Source organism: Rhea pennata, chromosome 8 (genome assembly GCF_028389875.1).
Source record: "Rhea pennata isolate bPtePen1 chromosome 8, bPtePen1.pri, whole genome shotgun sequence".
NCBI classification, from domain to species: Eukaryota; Metazoa; Chordata; class Aves; order Rheiformes; family Rheidae; genus Rhea; species Rhea pennata.
In genome coordinates, this window is record NC_084670.1 from 1,933,820 (window position 1) to 1,956,866 (window position 23,047).

A 23,047-nucleotide genomic window follows, 5' to 3' on the forward strand; every position below is an offset into this window, starting at 1 on the left:
GGAAAAAAAAACACCCTGCAAGACAGATCTGCAAAACAATGTCTGATTAATCAGCCCTTTAACAAAAGAGCAATTGTAGGTGTGCTTGTATATATATGTGTGTGTGTATTTTTTTAAGGAAAAATCCCTTTTCTTTGAAAAACTATTTATTCATAGTTAGGTTATAGTTCTTGATAGCTTTAGCTGTTTTAAATTGGGGCTTCTCTAGCTCTTTCTCTGGCTGTACACTGTCTCCCTTTTCTTGAGCCTGGGACTAGTGTTCATGTGATCATGCGGTAGGTTGGTTTACGGAGCAAATCTGTTTTAAAAATTAGTTGCTTTGCTCAGGATCTGGATCAGCTCCCTAGGCTGAGTGATCATGCAAGCAGTAGTGCTGTTGTATGGGAGGGAGCTGGGTGTACGCACTGTGGCGGCTGCAGCAAGGTCAGGTCAGCTTGGATCTATTTAAGTTTCATGAAATCATACTACTTTGCCTTGTCTGATCAGTGTGGGCCTGTTCCTTCCCAGCTATGTAATACAGACAGCATCATTAAGATAAGTTCAAAAAAAAAGCTTGCTTTTTTTTTTTTTTTTTTTTTTTAACTATAATTACTTATATGGAGGGAATTATACTTCATAGCTTTGCTAGGGCCTCAGCTTCTTAGACTTTAAAAGATTATTGTGTTTAGGAAAAAAAAATTCTTTTTGTTTCTAAAATCAAACCAGTGAGCTGGAATACATCACTGGCTGAACACCTGGAACCAGTCTGTTAAAATACCAAACAAGCTTTAGACCATGTTCTCTCCTGTAAGTGCAGAGAGAACCTTCTCATCATTATTTGTGCAGTTCAATGACCAATTCCTTTAAAGCTGGGGTTTGTTTTTGAGATTTAAAAGCTGGAAAAATCTTTTGCTACCCCTGGTTAATAAAACCAAGGTATTCAGAGATGAGGTATAGTGCCTCTGTGGTTTCGAAAGATTTTGTTTCTGGTCATTATCAGTTCAATAGCTGCTGGTGTTCTTTCTTTATAAGAAGCATTTTGAGACAAGATCTATTAATACTTATTGTGTAAGCTTATTTGGCACATCTTGAAGGTTTTCTTTCATTGACTGCAAAAAGCTTTAAACTGCTGTTTCCCTACACTTTGTGCCAAGCTGAAGTCATATTTTAAATTAAGTGTAAAACCTGTCTAAGAAATGAGTGAAGAACAAATTTTTTGCTTCCTAGATTGTGGTTAAAAACAGATAATATTAAGCAAAGTTAACCAAAAAGATGGTTAACCCAAAGTTATTGGAAAAGTACAGAAACTTAATAACTTGGCAGAGTTTTAAGAGCTTTATTTGTCAGACAATTGAAAACAGCTTTTCCAAATAGGTAACATTGAAAATGTGAAATAAAAAAACCCAGAAATTAAATTTCTGTTTTTTAAACTGACAATTTAAGTTTCTTCTCTCTTGAGCCTTAATTTAAGATCTCGGACATGTCTGTCATCCTGCTGTAGCTAATGCCAATAGGGGTTGGTGCCAAACCAGCAAAGAGTTCTGGAAGGCTTCACAGTTGTTAAATACGTTGTCAGGCACCAGTATAATAACCGTTCTGCAGCTGCCTCGGATCGTCGAGGAAAGCAGCACAACGTAGTAACTGGCAACGTTTTTATCCACGCGAAGAAACTAACTGCCTCTGTTTGCCCAAGGAACACCCCTGCGCTCGGCGGCTGCTGACGCCGGGTGGATGAGATGAGAAGGCGCCCGCCGAAGGACGGGGCGGCTGCTCGTCCGCACTGGGCTCGGGAGGATTCCCGCGTGCTCCCGGGGGCTCCGTGGCGGGAGGGGAGGCTGCCGCCGTGAAACGGCCGAGTGACTCACGCACTTGACGCAGGCTCTTCCTCTCGCCACTGCCGCTTCTAAAGTTTGTCCCTTTGGCCGCAGGGCAAGGCTAATGGGAGGCTAAGTCACAGCTGTACCACAGTTCAATTAGTGCTGCTCTGCTTGCTTATGACGCATCGCTGGGTGTGCAGAAAGCCAAAAATCCGGCATGTGTGTCAGCCCTTTGAGTGCTGATTTGGTCATCAAGTGAGCAAGGGTTTTTCTGTGGCAGAAGGAAATGTCAGCCCTGGCAAAGTGCCCCTGGCGGGATCGGAGAGCAGTCATCAACCTCCATGGCAAGTGGCTCTGGACCTTCTGAAGCCCACCACCAGAAACGCTGCGTGGTCTTTATACCCTTCCAAAGAGAAACATGACATTAACTTTTTCGCCTCCAGAATGCTGTTCTGGGCTCCAGAAGCTCAGATACTTACAAGCTAAACTATTCCCTTGTATTTAGCTCTCATGGAAAGCCGCAATACATTCAGATGCTATTTCTCCGAGGAAGAAAACATTTCTGTGTCCACGCTGTGTTAATGCATTCAGCCACTGAAAGGAGATGCTTTCCGGAACAGGGAAAGAAGGTGGAAAGAGAAACCAGATGAAGTTGTTCTGAAACTTTCTGTACCTTGATAATGAAAGCTCCAGTCATAAGAGTTTGCACAGTTTGTGAGGAAGAGAACATGTGCAGGCAGGACCCTGCTCTTGCCTCGGTGCAAAATGCCTCATTCACCCGGACTGCATGAAACAAATGCTCTGTATGAACAACACTGGCTGCTCTCCAGCAATAACACAGCTGTTGAAAGAGCTTAGTCACCAGGGCGATGGATGCAGCTCTGCGAGGGAATGTTTGTGTGCAGTAATCTGACATTTAGCTGGCTGGCAGCAGCCTTGGAAGTGAAGTAGAATTAGTGGAGGAGCAGTGGCGATAATCTGGTTTCTGACCATAAGAAATCTCTCGTGTAGAGCTAGCACAAAAGGCTTCTTTTGAAACTTTTAAGTGTTACTCTGTTACTGTGCAATTAGATCTTATTTCTGTCATTGAATGTGAGGAACACTGGGCCCTTCTAGGGAAGGCATAAAGGCCATTTAGCTCATCAAAGCCCATTCTCCAAAATAGCACCTGTCCTCAAAGTCCTGTCCCTCCTGTAACGCTGTACATGCTTGGCTAAACTGTCACTATTCATTGCGTTCTTCCTGGCTCTCATTTCTGGCTTTGCTGCTTCCTGGGACAAAGCAGCAGTATTGCTGTCCACAGGCAGTATTCCTGGTTGGGTAGGCTTTCAGGAATTGCTTAAATTCCCTTTCTTGTATAGGCTACGTTAATCTGTTTGTTCTCATCATTTTAGGTACTTCAGTTTCACTTCAAAATTGCGCGTGTGCATGCACACTGCCATGGGTCTAGGCCCTTTGCTGTTGGCAAACTTTAGTGTTTGTAACGGGGAACATGAGTCCTTCCCTCCAAGCCGCCTCCCAGGGTAACCTTTACATGCCAAGAACTAGTTATTTGTATTCATTCGTAGTTCGAGCAGGGAGTCTGGGGGCTGCTCGATCACCGGCTGTCCCAGACTCGCAGAAGTCCACAAAGTCTTGACGTTCATCCCGGAGCTTCACCTTGAAGAAGAAATGAAATTGCTTGATTTGACATCTATAAACGAAATGTTCCTTACAAGTACAAGATGACTTGTATTATGTAGTTGTACTGTATTAGATGCTCAGTAACGATGCCCCCATTTAGAGGATGGTAAAACGATGTGGACAGGCCTTTGAAGTTATATTCTGAAATAGCATTTTATTTCTAGGGAAAAAAAATATTCCTAGAAAATTTAAAATGTTAATAAGTGGGAATGACTTCAATTTGCTGTTCAAAAGAAGTTGTGTGCAATTGTATGGCTGAGCATTATGTATTCCTGTGCAAATCTATACAAATTTGTCCCTGTGATAGGTTTGGTAATTTTGGAGGACTAATAAAGAACGAAAGCATAATCCAAATAATCCTATCTTTTTTTATGTGTTTGCATAGACTTCTCTTCAGAGGGCTCTGTGCCTGCTGCAAACTAATACAGCTGTCTTCCTAAACAACTTCTCTATTTTTAGAGTATTGTAGTGTGAGTGAAGACTGTGTGCTGATATCGCACTTTAAAGTGGATCATGGAAAAAATCCTGGATACTGATTGCTATTATTAATAATATTTTGCATTTTATTGGCAATGCTCAGAGTATGAAGGGTACCAAATAGTGCCACTACACTGGGCTCTCACAGTTGTGACCTACTTTATAGTGCGGACGAAGTATCTTTGAGAAGTCTTAAGTGCTGGAAACTCCAGCAAAAGCATCTTGTTATGTAGCTAGTTGTCTTCAAAACACATCATTATTAAAACAAACTGTAGTCTTATTTTTGTGTTTTAACATAATCCTAGTGAGATTGTCACTCAGCAACTCAGTTGCTAATCAGAGGTGGTTTTTCCAGTCCCCAAATTACCTAGGCTTTATTTACACTGCTGTACCAAACAGCTCAAAGTAATTATGATTAAATGGCAAAAACTCTTTTTCAGTGCCAGTGACTTTTTGCAAGACACATCTTGATTTAGCCTTGAGGAGGTGTTCTGTCATGGTCTTTGTGAGATGCTATTTCCCAGCAAGGAGAATTTCATCATCTTTTGCTACAGAATAAGATGGAGATTTTTATCTACCTTTTTCTACTTTTTGCTGTTGGGAAGGTCTGAAAAATCTTAATTACCATGCATGGGGGAACTGAATAATTACATTTCCTGAGCTGAGTATGGATATGTAGCTTTTTCTGTTCCTTTCTTGCCTGTTTGCTTACTCTTCTCCCTGTTGCATCCTCGCTATGTGTTGTGGCTCAACCTTGAATACATAAAATACTGTCCTGTCACTGCTTTTCTGTATTTATCCTCTCTACCAAGAAAATTAGAAAGTTGTTTCCTTCTTCACTGTCTGTAGGTGCTACCATCTACCTGAGATCTTGTTAGGATTTGATTGCTGTAATACTTCCTGTTCCAAAAATACCATGCATCCCTCTGAAGCGAAATGGAGACGATGATACTGAGCAGAAAAAAAAGGAGCACTGCAGGACAGGAAAGGGCCCTAGACTTGGCAGTGGCACACTCTGGCACTTGGTTGTGTGGCTGCAGTTTCTCATAGCCTATGACTTTACACCAATAAGAAAATTGCTTTTGCATAACTTGTGCCTATTGTTTCTTTTTTTTGCCTTTTTTTTTTTTTTTTTGGATGTCCCATGCTGTTGATCTTCATTCTTCTAAAGTACCTGGTTCCCGGGCACAACTGTTTCCTTCTGCCTGAAAAGAAGCTGGTACAATTCCCCACCCTCCCCAAAAGCAAATACTGGCTCAACAGCCAGTCTTCAGCCTCCTCTTCCCTCCTCTTGATGGTAAATAACACTTAACCTTTCTTTTTTGTGTACAGTGGACTGTCAGCTCTGGTCTCCTGCTGCCCTCCCTGGCACACAGGTCCACAGGACTTCAGGAGCAGTAATGCTGTGCCTGTGAAGCACCCCCTCACTGTCTAACCTCTGTCTTACGTCTTGATATCCCTGAGACATAGCGTCTTAATAGGTATGAATAAGTCGCGCATCTCCTGAAGATTTAGTTGTCTGCCAAACAGTAGGTCGTCGTCCTTGTTTGTTCCCCCCAGGCAGTGGGAAGCGCCACTAAAAGTGGCAGAGAGTGCCCTGATGTAGGGGTATCAGTCTGCGGTGCAGAAATGCTGACTCTTTCCTGTTTTGTGTTGGCAGTCCTGGGTCACTGTAACAAATTCTATTCTAATGGGAGATGAGATCCCAATATAAGGATTAGTGGAAATTCAGAGGGAGATTCTAATTTACATTTTCATTGGCTTGGAAAGATATGTGAGTATATCTTTTGCCTTCTGGTTTTCATATGCAATTGTGGCAGCAACATTTGGATTACAAAGATGAAATAATAAAAGCTGTTTCTGTTGGATTTAATCCCAAACATTCCAGCTGGTTTTATGGTTTCTGAAATAAAATTTGTAGTTCCCTTTAATGGGGCCAAGTTTAACCTTATGTTCTCATTTATCCTCTTTCACTAGACTTCTAAATAGCGGATCAGAGATGGAAAGTTCATGTTTCATGGAAACCTATCTAATGGCTGCTGCAGAAAAGAACTTGCTGTCAATCTGGGTAGTATAGATCATGTGTATACAAAAAAAAAATGCTCTGAAAAATCTTGTTGCACCCACATTAAAGCATAACAGAACCACCTCCAAGCACTGTATAAATAGCAAGTCTGAACCGCAGAGACCATCCACACCCCTTCCCATCATTTTGGATGAGTGTACCACCACATATTCCCAACAAAAATATAACTGAAAAAGATGACAAATATATGGGACATGTAGAGCTTCAAAGAGTCATGCTTACTTGTAGACATTAAACACTTTCCCTTCAGAATTATAAAGGCCAGTTTCTTCTTCCAGAATAATGAAGCACTGTGTGCCAATTTCAAAATTGTTAGGTGTCAGATACTGATTTTTCTTTGCAGTCTATTCCCATATGAGGAATTGTGCTGTGAGAGCAGGTAGCTATTTTTCACGCACAAAGCTCACAGTTAAAGGCTCTGGCCATTGATGTTTTGTAGTCATTCAGCTTGGTCTGCTCCACTAAACATGCTGAAAGTTCAAATATGTATCTCTAGTGATACAGTGCATATGGTGTCTTACTATCTAATGATGCAGACAAGATGGAATTGGGGGGGGACAGGATTCACCGCAGAGAAATTTCTGATGTACTGAGTTCACCCGCACGCCCCATCGTGCTTCCAGGGAACTTCAAAGTATGAACTGTTTGCAACAGCAGTACGGTATTCAGCACTGGCACAACGACGAGTGAACAGTTCAACGGTTTTTCGATGGCTACAGCTATCTGGAGAAGGCAAATTATGAAGAAAAGGCAAGGTTGTAGCGTGCGCGTGTTCATTCGGAACGTGTTCCTCTCTGAGAGTCTTCCCTTGGATTGATGCCTGGTAAATAGGAGGATTTTGCATTTGGTAAAGCTGGTACAGACTTGCTTTAGGTGTTTAAACTTGCTGCGTGGCAGACTTGCACTGTAACTCTTTCAATTTCATGGACTTGCTCAATTATGGTATCTAAATAAGTCTGTTTTAACCCCATTTCCTTCTTAGAGCAATGATTTCGTAGCAACATCCCAGGAGTACGTCTGAAAGCAGTTACATGCTGTATAACTGCTCTGAACGCATCCAGGAAAGGACAGGTTGACTATTTGCGTGTAACAGGAAGAAACTGAAGCTGTTGATACAAATACTGATGTTTCGGGTCTACTGCGTGACCTGTTGCATGTCTCGTGATCTGCAGTTTGGTAGAGATTTGCTGGCCTATCGCAACGTTTCAAACACAGGAATCCTGTTCTTAGCCCTCCTAATTATTAATTTGCCCTTCTACTTTATTCTCCAGGCAAGACTGTTGAGACAAATCTTATACACCTAGATAAGGTGACTACATAAGTGCTCTGTTAAGTGCACATTGGTGCCTCTGTAAAGATGGGAACAAGCCAGTGCTGCTTGTGGGCTGTGTTGGGGGGGAGGGGAGGGGTTACAAAATCCTTCAGACAGGCTCATGTGGAATGACTTAAGCTAGATGTTGCACATCAAAAACATCATCAAACATCATCATGTAGAGACTGTTTTATCTGAAATTACAGGACTTTGTAGTGTTTCTTATTACTCCAGGAACCCTCATTTATCCAAGGATCCTCATTATGATTAATTCTAAAGCGGTTTTACTTTCAGTGATGCATTTTAACTTTTTCCCAGCAGTGTCTCTCCATGCCTCACCACCCCCAAAAGATCTCTGTGAGCCTTCTTTTTCTTTCACATAAAATCTCTCTTGTAAAGTATATCTTTGTCAAATGCCTCTTTATTTAAGAGTTTGGGCTTGTTTTAATGTTGTTTGATGGTGTTCAGTAGAACTGAACTTGTTCAGCTCTTCAGGACAGTGCTCTTCCCGTTAGGTGGGTGGATGATGATCCTAGCTACCAGAAGAAATCTAAGGTTACATTGTTAGATGATTTTTGATATAACGTTTAATGAACAAACTTACCATTAGTTTCTTATTCATACAGTTCATCAAACAATGTACAGTTACGTAGTTTATCTTTTTTTATGTGTGTAGGTTTTTCTTCCCTTTTTTTTTTTAATTAAACAGAAAAATCAATGTCAGCTTGAAACGTATTTTATGATACGATCTAGTTACTTCCTGGAAAGGAAGGATACCTGTTTTATATCCGTAGCTTAACTGCAGAAGGTCTGTATAAAAGCTTGTCTTATTAGTCCGTCTGCCAACTTCTGATGAAACGTCTTGGTTTATTGTCTGTCTTTGCAGCAGTCTAGGTTCCACTTCTGTGTGAACTGTAGCTTCTAATACCATATGAATAATGATCTTCACCCACAACCATGACACAAGCTGTAGGTCATAAGCGAGCAAGATAGCAGACTCTTATGACCAATAGAAATTAGGCTCTTACTTCTCTACTAGAAAGGAAATAAATGTTTTGAATAAAGGTAGTTTGACCTGTATTGTTTGGAATGAAAATGTTTCCTCCTCACTATAACTTTGTACCTCTTTCATAGGCCCTTTCAGGATTTAGAGGCTTCCACCTTTCTGATGTTCTGTACCATTCCTGTCCTGCCTAACAAGCCTGATGTTTCCTTACTCTTGCAGAAGAAAATGCAGAAATTACACTGGATGTGTCGTTAGCATATCGTGATGACACGTCTGATGACTGGGAAGAAATAGCACGTGCAATAGAGCTCAGGAAGCTGAAATGCACATTTGGCTCACCAAAAGTAAGGTGTTCTGATGATCCTGGAAGTGGGGAGGTGTGGGAGCATGGTGGGAGCTGTTAGCTTCTTTGTTGTTGTTTCCTAAAAGCTCTGACTGAATTGTTCAACCATAACTTTCAAAGTTGTCAGCTTTCTTTTGGCTCAAAGTCTTGGAAAACCTGATCAACTCCTTATGCAGTTGGTTCTATTTTATGATGTAAGAGAAGGGGCTGAAATCAGAGATGTGAATCAAGACTGTAAGGAAGAAGGGGCTGTGAGATCAATGCACAGGTCTGAGTACAAACAGAATTGTCCTCTGCAATTTTGGACAGGCTGAAACTCCAGCACTTTTGAGATCTGTGCATCCTAAACCATTCTAGAAAACTTGGACCTCTCCATCTGGTGCTTCTGTGATGGACAAAACCTTGTTCTCTAGGAATGGCAAGGAAAATAACTCATCAGGGACACTGCAATGATCAAAGAACAGGGGGAGGCAGGGCCAGAGTTTCTTGAAATAGTTGCCTAATGCCTCAAGGTATAAAGCTTAGGAGCAAAGAGCACAAGTAGCAGTGAGAACAGAGTTTCTTGTTCAAATAATTTTCTTTTTGTGCTACAGACTGTAATTCCTGTGCTTGAATTGATCTGGTGTCTTCACCATGCGTTGTTTTTCAATTTTGTGCCTTCTTCTCCAATTTCACAATCCCTTTCAGCAAACCCCTTACACCTCCAGTAACACTTGCACTCTTCCATGAAGCCATACATACACAGTAAATAAATGTAAGGTGAAGAAGGGAATATTGCTGGTAGAACAGGAGTTTAGAAACTCAAGACCAAGATACATGTGTGAGGGGGTTGCATGTATGTTTTGGCTCAAGTTGTGCCTGCTGGGGGGAAGGTTTGGGTCCCGGATGAGACTACCATTTTTTGAAAGGCTTTAGTGACTTCCAGTGTGTTTAAGAACCTGAAATAGGAACCTGCTTGAGTTCATATGCTATTGATGCAATGACCTAAAACAATCAAAAGCTTGTGGAAGTTCCCAAACTGCTGATACATATCTCTAGACTTGCACAGACTCTCCTCAGCCTTGGGAAGAGGTTGGGGTTAGCAATAAAATCTGACTCGCCAAGTAACATTCCCAGCTGCATTCTAAGTTGGGGTTTTACAGAAATGCACGATGAAGGATGTGCTCTTACATAAGAGTCTAACCACTATTGCTGCTCTGTGCCCTTTCACTAGACCCTCGAGTCTGAAGGCCGTCACTATGACTGTGACTTCCTTCCGTTCATGGAGATTGGAAGTGTGGCTCACAAGTACTACCTCATCAACATTCGTCTTCCTGTCAACGAGAGGAAAGGCATTAATGTGGGGATTGGGGAAATAAAGGATATTCGCCTCGTGGTAAGTGTCTGTTTTGCCTGTATCGATGTTTCTTGCCTTGCTTTAGGGAATTACTGTACTGTGGGGTGTTGGAGTCAGCAGATGCTTCCAGACTGGAACTGTTATTGCAGAGTAACTACTGCCTCTTGCAGTTCTTTTCTTTTTCTCCTGTTTGATCCACAGTGAAGGTCCTACACTTCTTCACAGGTATCTCCTGCCTGTGAATGTGCTGGTCTGTGCTCTCCTGTGCTGACAGGAGAGGAAAGTGCTTTCTCTTTCTTGCCCAAGGGATCTCCTCTTTGACTGTCCTCCTCCAAGGAGCCCTCCCTGGTTCCCTGCCTGAGCTCTGAGCAGTGCTCCCTCCTGAGCTCCCTAATCACCAGCTCCAGAGCCAGGCTCTTCCCATGTTTGTGAGGGCTTCTTTCCTTTCCTCCTCTCCTTGCAGTGAGCTAACTCGAGTATAGAGCTTTTCCAATTAAATCCTGCCTCTTGTGGTGAAGAGCTGAGGAGTGAGGGAAGGAAGAGAAGTGGAATAATAGGGTTCGGAGGGTGCCCAGCTCTGTTAGAGCTGGCTATCTCAAAGCAAGTGTTTGGAAGGGCTGCTGGCTATCCTCCTTTCTGCACTCCCTCGGGATTCAATGGTTGTGGCTGCTGTTGGCTAGAAAGCCTCCAACCACTGTCTCTTTCAGCAGAACTTGTCAGCCAGCTTGCTGCAGTGTTTGCAGATGGGGTGGGGAGGGCAGGTGTCTGGAGAAACACATTAATTTGGCTGATGCTCTTCCCAACAGTGGTGACGTAGCTTTGTGTGCATCTTGTTACTTTTTGGGAACAGTTTTGTATGCTTTTCCATGTTGTGTCGGAAGTGCCCCTCTCTCAGACCACATTCTTCCTCATGACGAAAGCTGTGCGTTTTGGCTTTAATTTTCAGGACTTTTGAAGTCTGCTTGGATAGTCTGGGTGCTGAATAGGCAGCTGCTCTTTCCTGTGCTGAACAAACTGTGTCTTTCAAAGTGCGGTTGCATCTACATGTTAAATACTGCAATGTACGTGCCTCTCACGTCAGCACAGGAGAAAAAGCACAGAATGTAAGAATAAGCTTAAGAATAACGATGTTAAAATGTGTACAGCTGTTGCAGTCAACCTCATTCTTCCCTAGGGTATCCATCAAAATGGAGGCTTTACAAAAGTGTGGTTTGCCATGAAAACTTTCCTCACCCCCAGCATTTTAATTATCATGGTCTGGTATTGGAGACGGATCACGCTGATGACACGTGCTCCTGTCCTGCTGGAGAAGTGAGTACAGGCGAGCACTGAAATGATAAGGAGGCCCTGAGGCAGGAGACCCCAGTGCTGGTCTCCCCAGACTCTGACCTAGGTGGCTGCTGCTTCAGCCCCTCTGATGGGGGGAAAGGAATTGTTTCTCTTCTCCCTGTCCCCTCCCTTCACCCAGGCACCCTGGAAGCAGGAGAGCTCCATGGCATCTCCTTTCTTTTCTTTCCCCTTAAGCCTGCAGAATCGGCAGCCACACTCCCCCTTTCCCTGTGAGAGAGTGGAGTTGCTGGGCTGCTCCAAGTCAGGAGTCATGTGGGTGGTCAGTCTGTGTTCGGTAGCTTTTGGGACACGAGAACCCCTACCTGGGGTTCATGACAAAATCACGGCCTCTACTGAGCCTGGCCCAGCCATTCCCCCAGGGGGCACATGGGCCACACTGCTTCCTCTGGGGCTGTGTTTGCCTGTGGCTACTGTGTGAGGGCTTAATCCCAAAGGGTTTGGTGGAAGGTGGAGGTGCTCCCCCCGGGCTTTGGAAGCAGCCCCACTGCCACCCATCCAATGCTGCCTGATTCCTTGTGTCACTGATCCTGCTCTCCTCTGGCTCTGTCGCTCTGTATCCCTTCCTTGCAAGCTAGAACAAGACGGTATTTCTGCTTCTCCAGGGTCATCTTTGCTCTGGGAATTTCCATGACTTTCATCAACATCCCAGTGGAGTGGTTTTCCATTGGATTTGACTGGACTTGGATGTTACTGTTTGGAGACATTCGACAAGGCATTTTCTATGCCATGCTCCTGTCATTTTGGATCATCTTCTGTGGAGAGCACATGATGGTAGGTATGACACAGAATGGAAAGTGGTTTCCAACCCCACTTGGCAGCAGTACCTGGGCAACCTCTCTTTACTGGCTGTGTGTTGGAAACGGTGCTGTGCGGCTTCGTTCCAGATCAGATGATTACATGCTAACCTGCTGTTCTTGGTTTCTCCTGCTCTCCTCTCCACCACTTGACCCTTGGATTAGGATCAGAATGAACGGAATCGTCTCGCTGGGTACTGGAAGCAGGTTGGACCCATAGCTGTCGGCTCTTTCTGCCTGTTCATCTTTGACATGTGTGAGAGGTAGGTGAAGGCCCTGGCTTTTGAGCAGTGTGTCTGCTCTGACGCGAAAGGCGAGTCTTTCCTTAACAGCGTGCAGAGGAGGCCTAGGGGGGCACCTTCTGCAACGGCGAGCAGGAGTGCTGCAGCACTGGAGGCTCAGCATCTGAATCCAGCAAGCGCTTGTGGACCTTGTTGTGTGCACTGTGGCACGTGGGGAGGAGAAGGGCTGAGCCTTTATAGCCCCTGTCTGCTTTTAAGGACACAGTTTCAAGGTGTAGTGAGTGAGTGAGCGAGTAAATGGTTTAACTTTTGTGGCTGGATATGCGAATGTCTTATGTGCTGCAGTACCTTTTTTGTTTGTCCTCCCTCCCCGGTGGAAGGATGTGCATGGAGATGTACAAGTACTTATTCTTTCCTCTGCAGGTTTTTCTGAGGGTCAGTGAGAAGCTCTTGATAAACACGGGTGTATTTTTGCAGCACTGGAAAGGGCCAGATCAACTGACGAGACCAAGGGGGTCATGCGCACAAGCACAAACATGCAGGCGCACACAGATGTGTGCCCTGCTGCCAGCTGTTGCCCTACCAGTTAGGGGGGCAGTCTTTCCCCATGATGAGAGAAGAGTCTAATGAACGCTCTGCACTATTATGGCATGTTGGAGCAGTGTATCCTGTCCCCTGGGGTCTAAAAGAAATGCTTCCCACCTTGCCAGCCCAGAAGGGCAGAGCAGGGTTGGTGGCTCTTTCCAGGCTGCAGAGCAGAAATGTGCTTTCCTCTGAGCTTTTTAGGATCCTGTGGCAGCACCATGTTTTCTCTCGCCTTTCCAGGGGAGTGCAACTGAAAAATCCCTTCTACAGTATCTGGACCACTGAGGTTGGCACAGAGCTGGCTGTATCCTTTTGATGGGCTTGGGGAAGGACTCTTGCTGCTGGGGAGAGAAATGCACATTCCCTTCCTGCAGATATTCCTGCCAGATACCTGCTGGAGTTGGCAAAATCCTCTTCCTTTTGGTAGGCCAGGGCTGTCAGGTAGGGCTCAGGGTTGTAGAAGGTGCCGGCATGGTTTTGAAGAAGCTATCCCACCTGGGGACCTGTGTGGGCTGAGGATGTGCTTGGGGAAGTAACTGGAAAACAGAAGCTGTGCGCGCTTTGGGGAGAAGCACGGGAGGATTCAGGTCCCAGGAGTTGCCGCAGTAACTCCAGAACAAGTGCTGTTCCAGCAGCACCCGCTCTGCTCCCCGCCTCGTGGCCTGAGCTGCAACGGGGTTTTCTCCAGGGCTGTTTGTTTTGCTGCTCTTACTCAGGTGCTCGTTGCTGACGCATTTCTGTGAACTGCTATCTGAGCTGCCTGCTCCTGCTGGAAGCGCCTCCACTGCCATTAATTTTTATCCCTGGGCCGAGATAAGCTAACGCGATTAGTTCCCCTTCCGCTGCATCCCAGCCCTCTTGCCGGAGTCTCTGCAAAGATCGCACGCTGGTTGGCGACTGCTTTGCCACATCTCCGCTGAGCCCTTGTCTCCTCCTGCCATTGGAGCAGAAGAGGCAACTCCGGCTCAGCCTTCCTAGCTGGCAGGCATTTCAATATTTTATCCCTCGTTAATGGCACGGCGAGCGCTTGGGGGAACATCAGCGCGTCAGCGCCGAGACTGAGCTGGGGAGGGCTCGTCAAGCGCGCTGCCTCGCTCACGTGGGGGCTGCAGTCCATCTTTAATGACTGCTGCCGTCAGAAAGTTTAACTGTGATCTTTGAGATATTATTAAGTGAATCGCCTGAATAATATTTTCTATCATTTCTATTTAGCTTATACTGTTTCTTTTAACTTATGCTATTCAGATGGCCTTTATTATAGTTGCAGGCATTTGCTTGTGTCTGTATTTTCTGTTCCTGTGTTTTATGGTCTTTCAAGTGTTCAGAAACATCAGTGGGAAACAGTCAAGGCTCCCAGCAATGAGCAAGGCTCGCCGTCTTCATTACGAGGTAGGAACTCGTTATTGCTTAGTCTCTTTATTTTTAAAATACATTTTCAGCTTTATTTTGGTTTTTCAAGAGCATACTGAAAACTTTTCTATGAATATTTTCCTGAACCTGGAAAATCTGATTTTTATTGGCTTTCTTATGTTACTCAAATCTCCCTAATTGCCTTTGTGTTCTTTTGGACTGTCATTAATGATGTTTTTTTCTTTATTTGGATCTTTAGCCCTGATGTAATGTTTTGATCTCTCAGGAGGGTATGTAAGCTAGCTCTCATTTTTATGAGTAATTGTGATCTCCTAGTTTACTGTCTTTTTGCTCCGAACAGTGTTTGAGGATAGAGAATAATTCCCCAAATTACAGTTTAAGCTACTATGAGAAAGCCCCTGAGGTCTCTGTGTCCCAGTTTCTCCTTCTGCAAGATCAGTGATTGTGTTTAATGGAAAGTATTACTGAGACCTTCCTGTTTTTCCATGGCACAAATTCACAGATTTATGAGGTTATTTTTCATAGACAAATTACAGGAGCGAAGCTGTTAGAATAGGTTTAAAATCCAATATTTTCAGATAATTATCCCCTTTTTAGCCTGTGTTTTTGTATGTTGTTTCTGTCCTAGCTGTCTTTAACTGCTGCAAAACAAGAGGAGCTCGCTTTTATGTGCTAAAGCTGAGAGAGCCTATTGTTTTCATGGGTGTGTAAATATTTATCACCAATATTGTTTTGTTTAATAATGATCACTTCTGATTTGAACAGATTGGTTATCACCGATCAGAAATGCACATAATTCCTTCTGCAAAGAAGATAGGATCTGAGACAATCAGGACAAGATAGTTGGCTGCTTCCCCCCACCCCCTGTCGTTCCCTTTAACAAGAGGCTCAAGACTTTAACTTGTTGCAGTGCTCCAAATGCGAACATCTAGCAGGCCTGAATCTTATCTAGAAGAGTTAAATTAATAGCTATTTGTTGTCATTTTATGGCCTAATATTTAGGCACACACTGACATTTCCATCAAAATTTCAGAAACAGTTAAAAAGAAATTAAAAAAAAAATTCAAACTTTTTTTGTTAGTAAAATTTTAAAACTAGTAAAAGCAAACGTGTGGTAGGATTCCCAAAAAGTGATTTTGAGCCATCAATTGTTTGTCTTATATTCTTTTGCAAAACACAGACTAATTTTTGACAAACATTTAGAATTGCTGTAATTTCCTGACAGATATTTTTGGGGGTGAGGATTAGTCTGCTTGTGCAAACCCAGAATCATTGCTCTAGAAACAGAGGTGCCTTGCTAAAATGTAAAATCTCTCTGCAGATGTTACTCTAGACCGAAGGCAGGTCTGTTTGCTGAACAAAAGCTGTGAGCTATCAGATTTGCTGTTCAGATAACGAAGCCTCTAGCTTAGGCTGATGTGCCTCCTCTTTCACATCAACTCATAGTAAACCGTCACAGAAGCGGGTGTAATGGAAAGCAAGAGCTGTCCAGACATGTACGCCCTGCCCGGTGTATTGGGGAGGAATGCAGACGTGTGTGGGGAATGGAGAATATTGGCTGTCAGGAGCACAGTACAAAGGAGTGGGCGGAAGTTGTTTTGGTTTGGGGTTTCGTGGGTTGGACTTTTTTTTTTCTTTTTCTTTAACTTGTCTTTTACACGCTAAAAACAAAAATGGGTTTTTGTGGATTCTGTTAATGTGACCAGTGACATTTCTCTCTAAGCAGGGGCTGATTTTTAGGTTCAAGTTCTTGATGCTCATTACTCTGGCTTGTGCAGCAATGACAGTCATCTTCTTTATAGTGAGTCAGGTGAGTGTGCTGAAATTCAGCTCCATTTGAGAACCTCAGCCTCAAATTCTCCAGCTACTAACAATGTCAGCAGCTTACAGTTTAGAGAGAAAAGGTCTGCATGCCTGTTCTAGGTAGATTTGCTTTTTAAGAACTTGTTTTCGTTTGTTTAAAACACTGCTATAAAATCATTTAGGCTGAAACTTTCACAAAGGCCTCTGGCTCATAGTAATGTGTTTTTTGAAATATCAGCCAAAATAGTTCAGTCGCTTCTGAGAACCCAGCAAGAGGAAAAATGATCTGTTCGTGTTAAAAGAATCTTGTGGCTTTATATACCCACAAAGAAACATTTAAAAAACAAAACAAAAAACACAGAATTAAATATTTCCTGTTTTTTGACTTAGCAACCCTATTGTTTCTAACAGCATATCGGCCTCTGTATTCTGAGCTAGGATGCAGTCTGTACAAATAAGCTTTCTGTGCAAACGGCCTACTGTTAAAATTGCATTTGTCTCAAAGATGTCATTTATGGTTATTCCTAAGCACAAGCTGCTTGCAGCTTGAGAGAGACAGTGGATACAGTTTTGTGAACTGTCTTTTTACCACATACTCTATAGTATTACATGTTCAGGAGTATTTTCTCACTCTCTGCACTGTTTATGCTTTGGGGTATGTGGTGGGCCCTGATGGAAAATATAGCAGCAGATAATTTTGGTTGAAAACTCTATTAGACTGAAGCAAGGATTTGAGAAATGGCACTTTGCAGTTGAGTGCTTCATTGAGTATTAATGACCATAACTGTCACTGTTCATGGACATAATGCAAACACTGTTGTCCAGCTCTTCCTTCCAAGCTAGTCTGGATTTCTGTAAAGGCAAGGTCTGTACTATTGTGTCTTCTCTTTGGAGCAGAACTTCCTGTTGTTTTCTAAAGGGAAACTCTCCTTATCAGGAAAAGGCATGCTGTCGCCCTGTGTCTTTGTGAACAGTCTGTATATCTTCAAGTAATATTAATATTGATAATATTTTCATAAATTTTGACATATCTCTGTATGTCTAAAGCTGATGCTGTCAGCCTAGGTCTCTGTCATAAGACAGAAGCAGCAAGAAAGCATTCAGCACATTAGCTTTTCGCATTATTCATGCTGTTTTTCCTTGTATAAAAGGTCTATTTATAGAAGTCTAATGTTCTCAGATGTAACTAGTTGTCTCCTAGGTACTGCCCTTTATGTGACAATCTTTGCAGAATTCCTCAGTTATGATATATTGCAGAATGTGAGAAATTTTGTCACATTTAAGAATGATAAATCAAAAACTGTCAGATATGCTCCTTTAGTTCATTTTTTTTTTCCTGCAGATGGAGGCTAACAAAGAGTATTCTAGGCTAACGTCTGTGTTCCTGAATCTATTATACATCCATTACTTGAACTGACATTTTCTTATTAATTTACTCAAAGCTAGTGCGGTAGAGCTCATTTCTGTATCTTGTGAGCTGCTGTGACATATCAGTGTGTCTGGTGTCTCACGGACAGGTGACCGAAGGCCACTGGAAATGGGGGGACATGACAATACAAGTGAACAGCGCCTTCTTCACGGGCATCTATGGGATGTGGAACCTGTACGTCTTTGCACTTATGTTCCTGTATGCTCCGTCACACAAGAATTACGGTGAGGACCAGTCGAACGGTAAGTGGCTCTAAATGATCTGCACGTGAAAGCTATCATGGGAAGAAAGGGGTATCAAGCGGGTGATGCTTGTGTGTTTTCTTTTTTGCTGAAGTGAAAGTTTATTGTCCTGAAATATTATTCAAATGATAGTTTGTTTTTCAAAACGCTTTTGTTCTTGCGGACGTTTTATTGGATGACTACATCAGAAAAGTCTGAGTACTTAGTCAATGCTTTCTAAAAACAATCTAGCTGTTCCTCTTTTTTAATATTAATTTTAAATCATACAAAGCATTTTATAGTGTGGATTGACTCATTAATAGGTGATTTCTTTGGATTATTGCTGAAAAGACTTTTTTTTTTTTTAATAATTACCAAGAAACTGAAAGCAATCAAGAGTGTTTTGTCCAACTGTAATTCCGTTAGTCAAATGGGGGAATGGGGAATGGAGAAAATAGAAGTCTGGGCAAGTGGAGAATGGCAATACTGTTGGCTGCCTTATCAGAGTCTTCAGTAGCACAGAAATTTTCATCTTCAGATATGCTTGTATTTAAATAGCTTTAAATAAAAGGATTAATAGAAGTTTTACGTAGTCCTTAGTTCATATGAGTGCTCCTGAGAGGCAGTAGTGAATAAAATTTATCCTTTGCTTTCTCGCTGTCCAATGTTTTATTGTCAGACCAGCCTAACGGAATGACTTTGTTCCCCAGGTGACCTGGGTGTAAACAGTGGTGAGGAGCTTCAGCTCACCACCACGATCACCCATGTGGATGGGCCAACAGAGGTTTATAAGCTGGCTCGCAAGGAAGCTCAGGAGTAACACTGAGAACATCTCAACTGAGACACAGAATGAAGTGGAGTACACAGGACGACACAACGTCCTCCTTGAGGAGATGTGTCTGAAGTTACTTGCTTTATGAATGCCCAGTATCTAGTGTATTTTCACAGAGCAGTGTGACACCAAGCAGAACATTTGTAAATTCTTTAATATGGTGTAGTCATTTCTGGGGGGAGGGATATGTATATTGTGTTACACTCAAGCACATAAAGATCTAGAAAAGCATTAAGGTTGCAAAGTCGCACATTCAGAAGTTAGGAAGTGGCAGACCTGACATTGGGTAATTTTTACTTGGCTACTTTGTGCCTGTGCATACAGTGCAAACAGTGAGTGGAGCTCAGTTAATGAGCAGGTGTTCAATATTTTGAGTTTTTTGTATGTGTAATTTCTTAAGGTGTTGAGCTTGGGGTATGGACTAAAGTCTCGCTCTAAAAACATTTAATTCCATCACATATAATCATATTGACCCCACCTGTGGTCTGTAGTACAGCCTTGTAACTCCACAGCAAACCTCTCATCACTTGAGTGAAGCATAACTGGGGAAGGGAGTAGATTGTAATATATACGATTTAAGTAGTAGAAGAAGAAACAACATGCTTTTTCAGTAGGTTTTACTGCTGTTTGTTGAATATAGGGAAATGTAAAAACTTGATGCCTGAATTCAGTTTCAGTCGCAGGAGAAATGTGTGCTCTAGAGCTCCTGTCCTGAATTCTTAAGAGTTACCCAGCTACCTATTTCTCAGTCTCTTTGGCTCTACTCCCTCTGGTTGTTTTCCTTTATCTTACCCATTTGTTATGGCGCTCTCGTTTTTATGCTGCTTATGTGCCTTGAGGAAGGACAGAAAGAGCGCAGGGGAGGGTCTGTTCTCAGTTTTCATGCCTGTAAGTTGGGTAGAGGATCTGCTGGAGAATCCTGCTTGTCCTTGCATTGCCAGAATGCAGCGTACTTGGTAGAGATAGATTTTTCTGATAATTTACAGACTTGAAAAATCCACCTCTTATGTACTAGCATGGTTATTTGCTTTTCAGAGGAAAAGCAGCAGTGGAAAATGAGATCAGCCCCCTTCCATGAATAAGTGGAGCTGACTCTTGTGAGATGACTAGCAGTGGAGGAGAATGGGCACTAATATGGGATGGAGGCTTTAACTGCACTGTGCTGGGGACAAGTTAAAAGAGAACTTTTCGATGGCCTGGGCCCGGACCAAAGGGCTCAGGACGTGCATCCTTCCAGGACCTGGAGGAGAGCCTGATCCAGAGGGCCTCATTATCCCATGCTAGTCCGTGTCTGTGTTTCTTACTAGTTATGTGCATCTCAACCTCCCTAGCCCAGTTTTCCCCCCTGCAAGATAAGAATCTGCTTCCATCAGCTGCGGAGGTGTCCAAGACTCTCGAGAACCGCAGCTTCCGAAGCTGCCGACAGTTCTCGAAGATGCCACTGGAAAGACTGTTCTAAAAAAGGTGACGTTGTCCTTGGGTTGTTAAGATCTCTGAAATTACATAAAGGTGTAAAATCAAAGCATAATTAGGAAATACCAGAATTAGTATGACCTTTGTAGCCTTAGTTCATCTCTAGCCAATGTATGCATTAAGACATACAATTAAAGATTGTTGCATACTATTTTTAAAATAAATTCTGTTTTGTATGTGTGTTTTGGGCTCTGGGCAGGAGTTGAGGCTGTGAAGCTAGGAATCCTGTCCCTACCAGTGTCGCATTCAAGAGACATTGGGTCAAACTTGAGGAATGTTGAATGCAACACTCCAGATGAAGTCATTCGCATGCTGCTATGTTTGAACATATGAAATCACTGTAGCACAAAAAAGTGCTAAATACTACTTTTAAAATAAAAAGTAGCTTTGGATGATTTTGAATACTTGAACTGGAAAAGTAAACATTTTTGGTAAGTTTATCTTTTTATAAAGTGGGATAATAATGCCCCTGTACTCAAAGGAATTCTTATTTAAAAAAAAAATAAGGAGGAGGGGGATACTTAGTTTATGTGGAATAAGTGCTAGGACCATACTTTCAACAGTGATGGCAGAATGTAATTTGTTAGCAATTCACATAAGGAAGTAAGTGATGGAAGAAAAAATAGTGTACTGCAGTAGTTCTTCAACTAGGAGGTGAATTAAATTAACGCACACAACCATCATTCCAGCATTTTCCTGGCTGAGTGCTCGACTTTGCAACTTTAACATTCTTTTTACATTCTTTTTACATTGGGTTCTTATGTAGTATTTATGTTGTTTGAATAGATGTGTCCATGATTTCTTTTACAGCTTAGTATAGCATTGCATTTTGTAAAGGCTCTTTACAAATGGGGCATTGCAGCTTTAAAACCAAATTTTGTGTCAAACACTAATGGTTTGTTTTGGGGGAGGCACATGTGTGTGTACATATATATATTATATATATATACATATATATATATATACTTTTTTATTTCTTAATTCCTAAGCCCTTCTCATATGTCTCAGAAGTAGTCCATGGGTCTTACTAAAATATATCCCTTTTTTGTTTGATTGTGTTCACTTTTTACAGAATGCTTTAAGCAACCTGGAAAACATACAGATTTGTTAATTTAAATAAAATAAACAGTATTGTGGTTTTGTTGTTGTCCTGGTTCACTGAGTGAGAAGAAAGCATAGCTTTTCTGGTTGTGATCTTGTTTACTTTTATTTAGTCTTATTCTTGAGGCAAGAGAACCAGCTGTTAGTAGTTTCCTCTCGTATAACTTGTTGCTGGGGGAAATGATTGACTTAGTTCAGTTTCGTTGCTCTTTGATTGCTTTCAGGTGCAGAAAAACAGCCCTGACCAATGCCTTTTGTCTTTTAAAACTCTGCTTTAGGACTAATCATTCGCAGAGTAGTTTCTGCCTTGTTTATGGAGAGTCTGTTCTCAGTCCCGCGGAAGGGAACGGACAGGGAAGCAGGGCTGCTCCCTGCATCGCAGCTGGTGTCCTTCTGTCAGGCTGACTCAGCCAGCCTTGCGTTTCGGGCTGGCTTCCCACACTAATTTAGACGTGCGTGTTTGTATGAGACGCTGAGGGAAAGGGAGTGAAATCTTCTGTGAAAAATCGTGAAGTGAGATAATCATCCTTCTCTTGGACCTAACGGCTCTGTCAGGGCACAGTGCTGTCAAGAAGCAGCTAGGGCAAAAGAGTTAGGGCAAAACCAATTTTGCAGCTCATCAGCGATCAATTCAGATGCTAGCAGGCGAGTTCAGCCTCCTGTGAATACGGGATCTCGAGCTCCTCTTCTTTTTCTGCCCCTGCTAGACACTACCGCTCTCTTTTTCCACAGTGGCAGAGCTCAAAAGGACGCGGGGTCCATGCGTCTTCCCTTCTGCCTGCGTGCGAAAGCCGCCGTTTCGGCTTTCCCAGCCAACGACCGTGAGTTCGTTCCCGCAGCAGCTGCGAGGTGCAGACAGGTCTTCCCAGCAGGCTGGAAGCGGAGCGCTCTCCTTTGCCTGGGCGCTCTCTGCAGCGCAGCCTCTCCGCTCGGGGAAGGATCCTGGGGCCTGCCCTGCCAGGAGCGAAGAGCCAGCAGTGCGGCTCCCGCGCAGAAAGCTGCCGGGGCGGGATGGAGCGGGAACGTGCGGTGGCAAGGCCGGTTTTCCTCTGCGTCACCTAGGGTATGAGATTTGAGCACTGTGCACACGTGCCGCCCTCCAAGCAGCCTGTAAGGCAAACGAGCCTCTGGATCTTTCCCAATCTACCCCAACAATGTTTTTAAAGCCAACATAATACAGCAGAGTTATCTGGGTCGTGCAGTGTGGTGCAACTGCTGTGTTTTCCATCAGGTTTTGTACGTTAGTTTTGCCTGTCCAGGCTCTCTGGCCCTTGAATTTGTCACAGCTATGCTGCGGAATTTATAGGTTGCAATTCGATGACTCTCTTGAATGCTCCTGTTACTCTACAATGACTTCAGTGAGATTTTGGTAGCCTCGTCTGGCACCGTGTTAGAAGGCGCTGCCTCTCGGGTCCTGCAAGCCGCGCTCCTCTTTGTTTGGAGCTTGCGTGTCCTAACAGACCCCGATAAAATCCAGTTTATTTCTGCAGATTCTGTTAGTGCAGGCATTTCAAACCACGCTGACAGCTTTCGGTGACCCAAGGCTTCCACTGTGCTCAAATCTCCTTAACAGGTACTTATTAATACAAATAGGACTGTCTCTTTCTGGTAGCCAACAAATTCTATCTTCAATATAACTTCTGAACAACAGAAAGAGATGCTGTACTGACAAAAAAAATGTTTTTCTTTCTATTATTCAGGGAAAAAAACACGTTTCTCAGTACTTGAGCTTCAGGAATAATGGAAAATTTGACAACAGATTAAGTGCAATAATCAACAGCTTGAAGTTGGAATAGGAAACTGTCTT

The 23,047-nt window shown here is 43.0% G+C and overlaps 1 protein-coding gene across 2 annotated transcripts in view; it reads left to right on the forward strand.

Annotated features, from left to right (window-relative positions):
• Positions 1-21,279, forward strand: part of WLS (Wnt ligand secretion mediator) — a 39,692-nt gene extending 18,413 nt beyond the window's left edge. Inside the window, exons 3-12 of one of the 2 annotated variants that reach the window (XM_062581717.1) lie at positions 8,580-8,704; positions 9,917-10,078; positions 11,214-11,350; positions 11,992-12,160; positions 12,349-12,446; positions 13,251-13,314; positions 14,256-14,399; positions 16,105-16,191; positions 17,702-17,855; positions 18,545-21,279. In XM_062581717.1, the coding sequence (XP_062437701.1) occupies positions 8,580-8,704; positions 9,917-10,078; positions 11,214-11,350; positions 11,992-12,160; positions 12,349-12,446; positions 13,251-13,314; positions 14,256-14,399; positions 16,105-16,191; positions 17,702-17,855; positions 18,545-18,654 (1,250 nt within the window). In that variant the 3' untranslated portion in view covers positions 18,655-21,279. The remainder of the gene's footprint in view (positions 1-8,579; positions 8,705-9,916; positions 10,079-11,213; positions 11,351-11,991; positions 12,161-12,348; positions 12,447-13,250; positions 13,315-14,255; positions 14,400-16,104; positions 16,192-17,701; positions 17,856-18,544) is intronic. The other variant, XM_062581718.1, reaches the window with a different exon arrangement.
• The last annotated feature ends 1,768 nt before the right edge of the window (positions 21,280-23,047 follow it).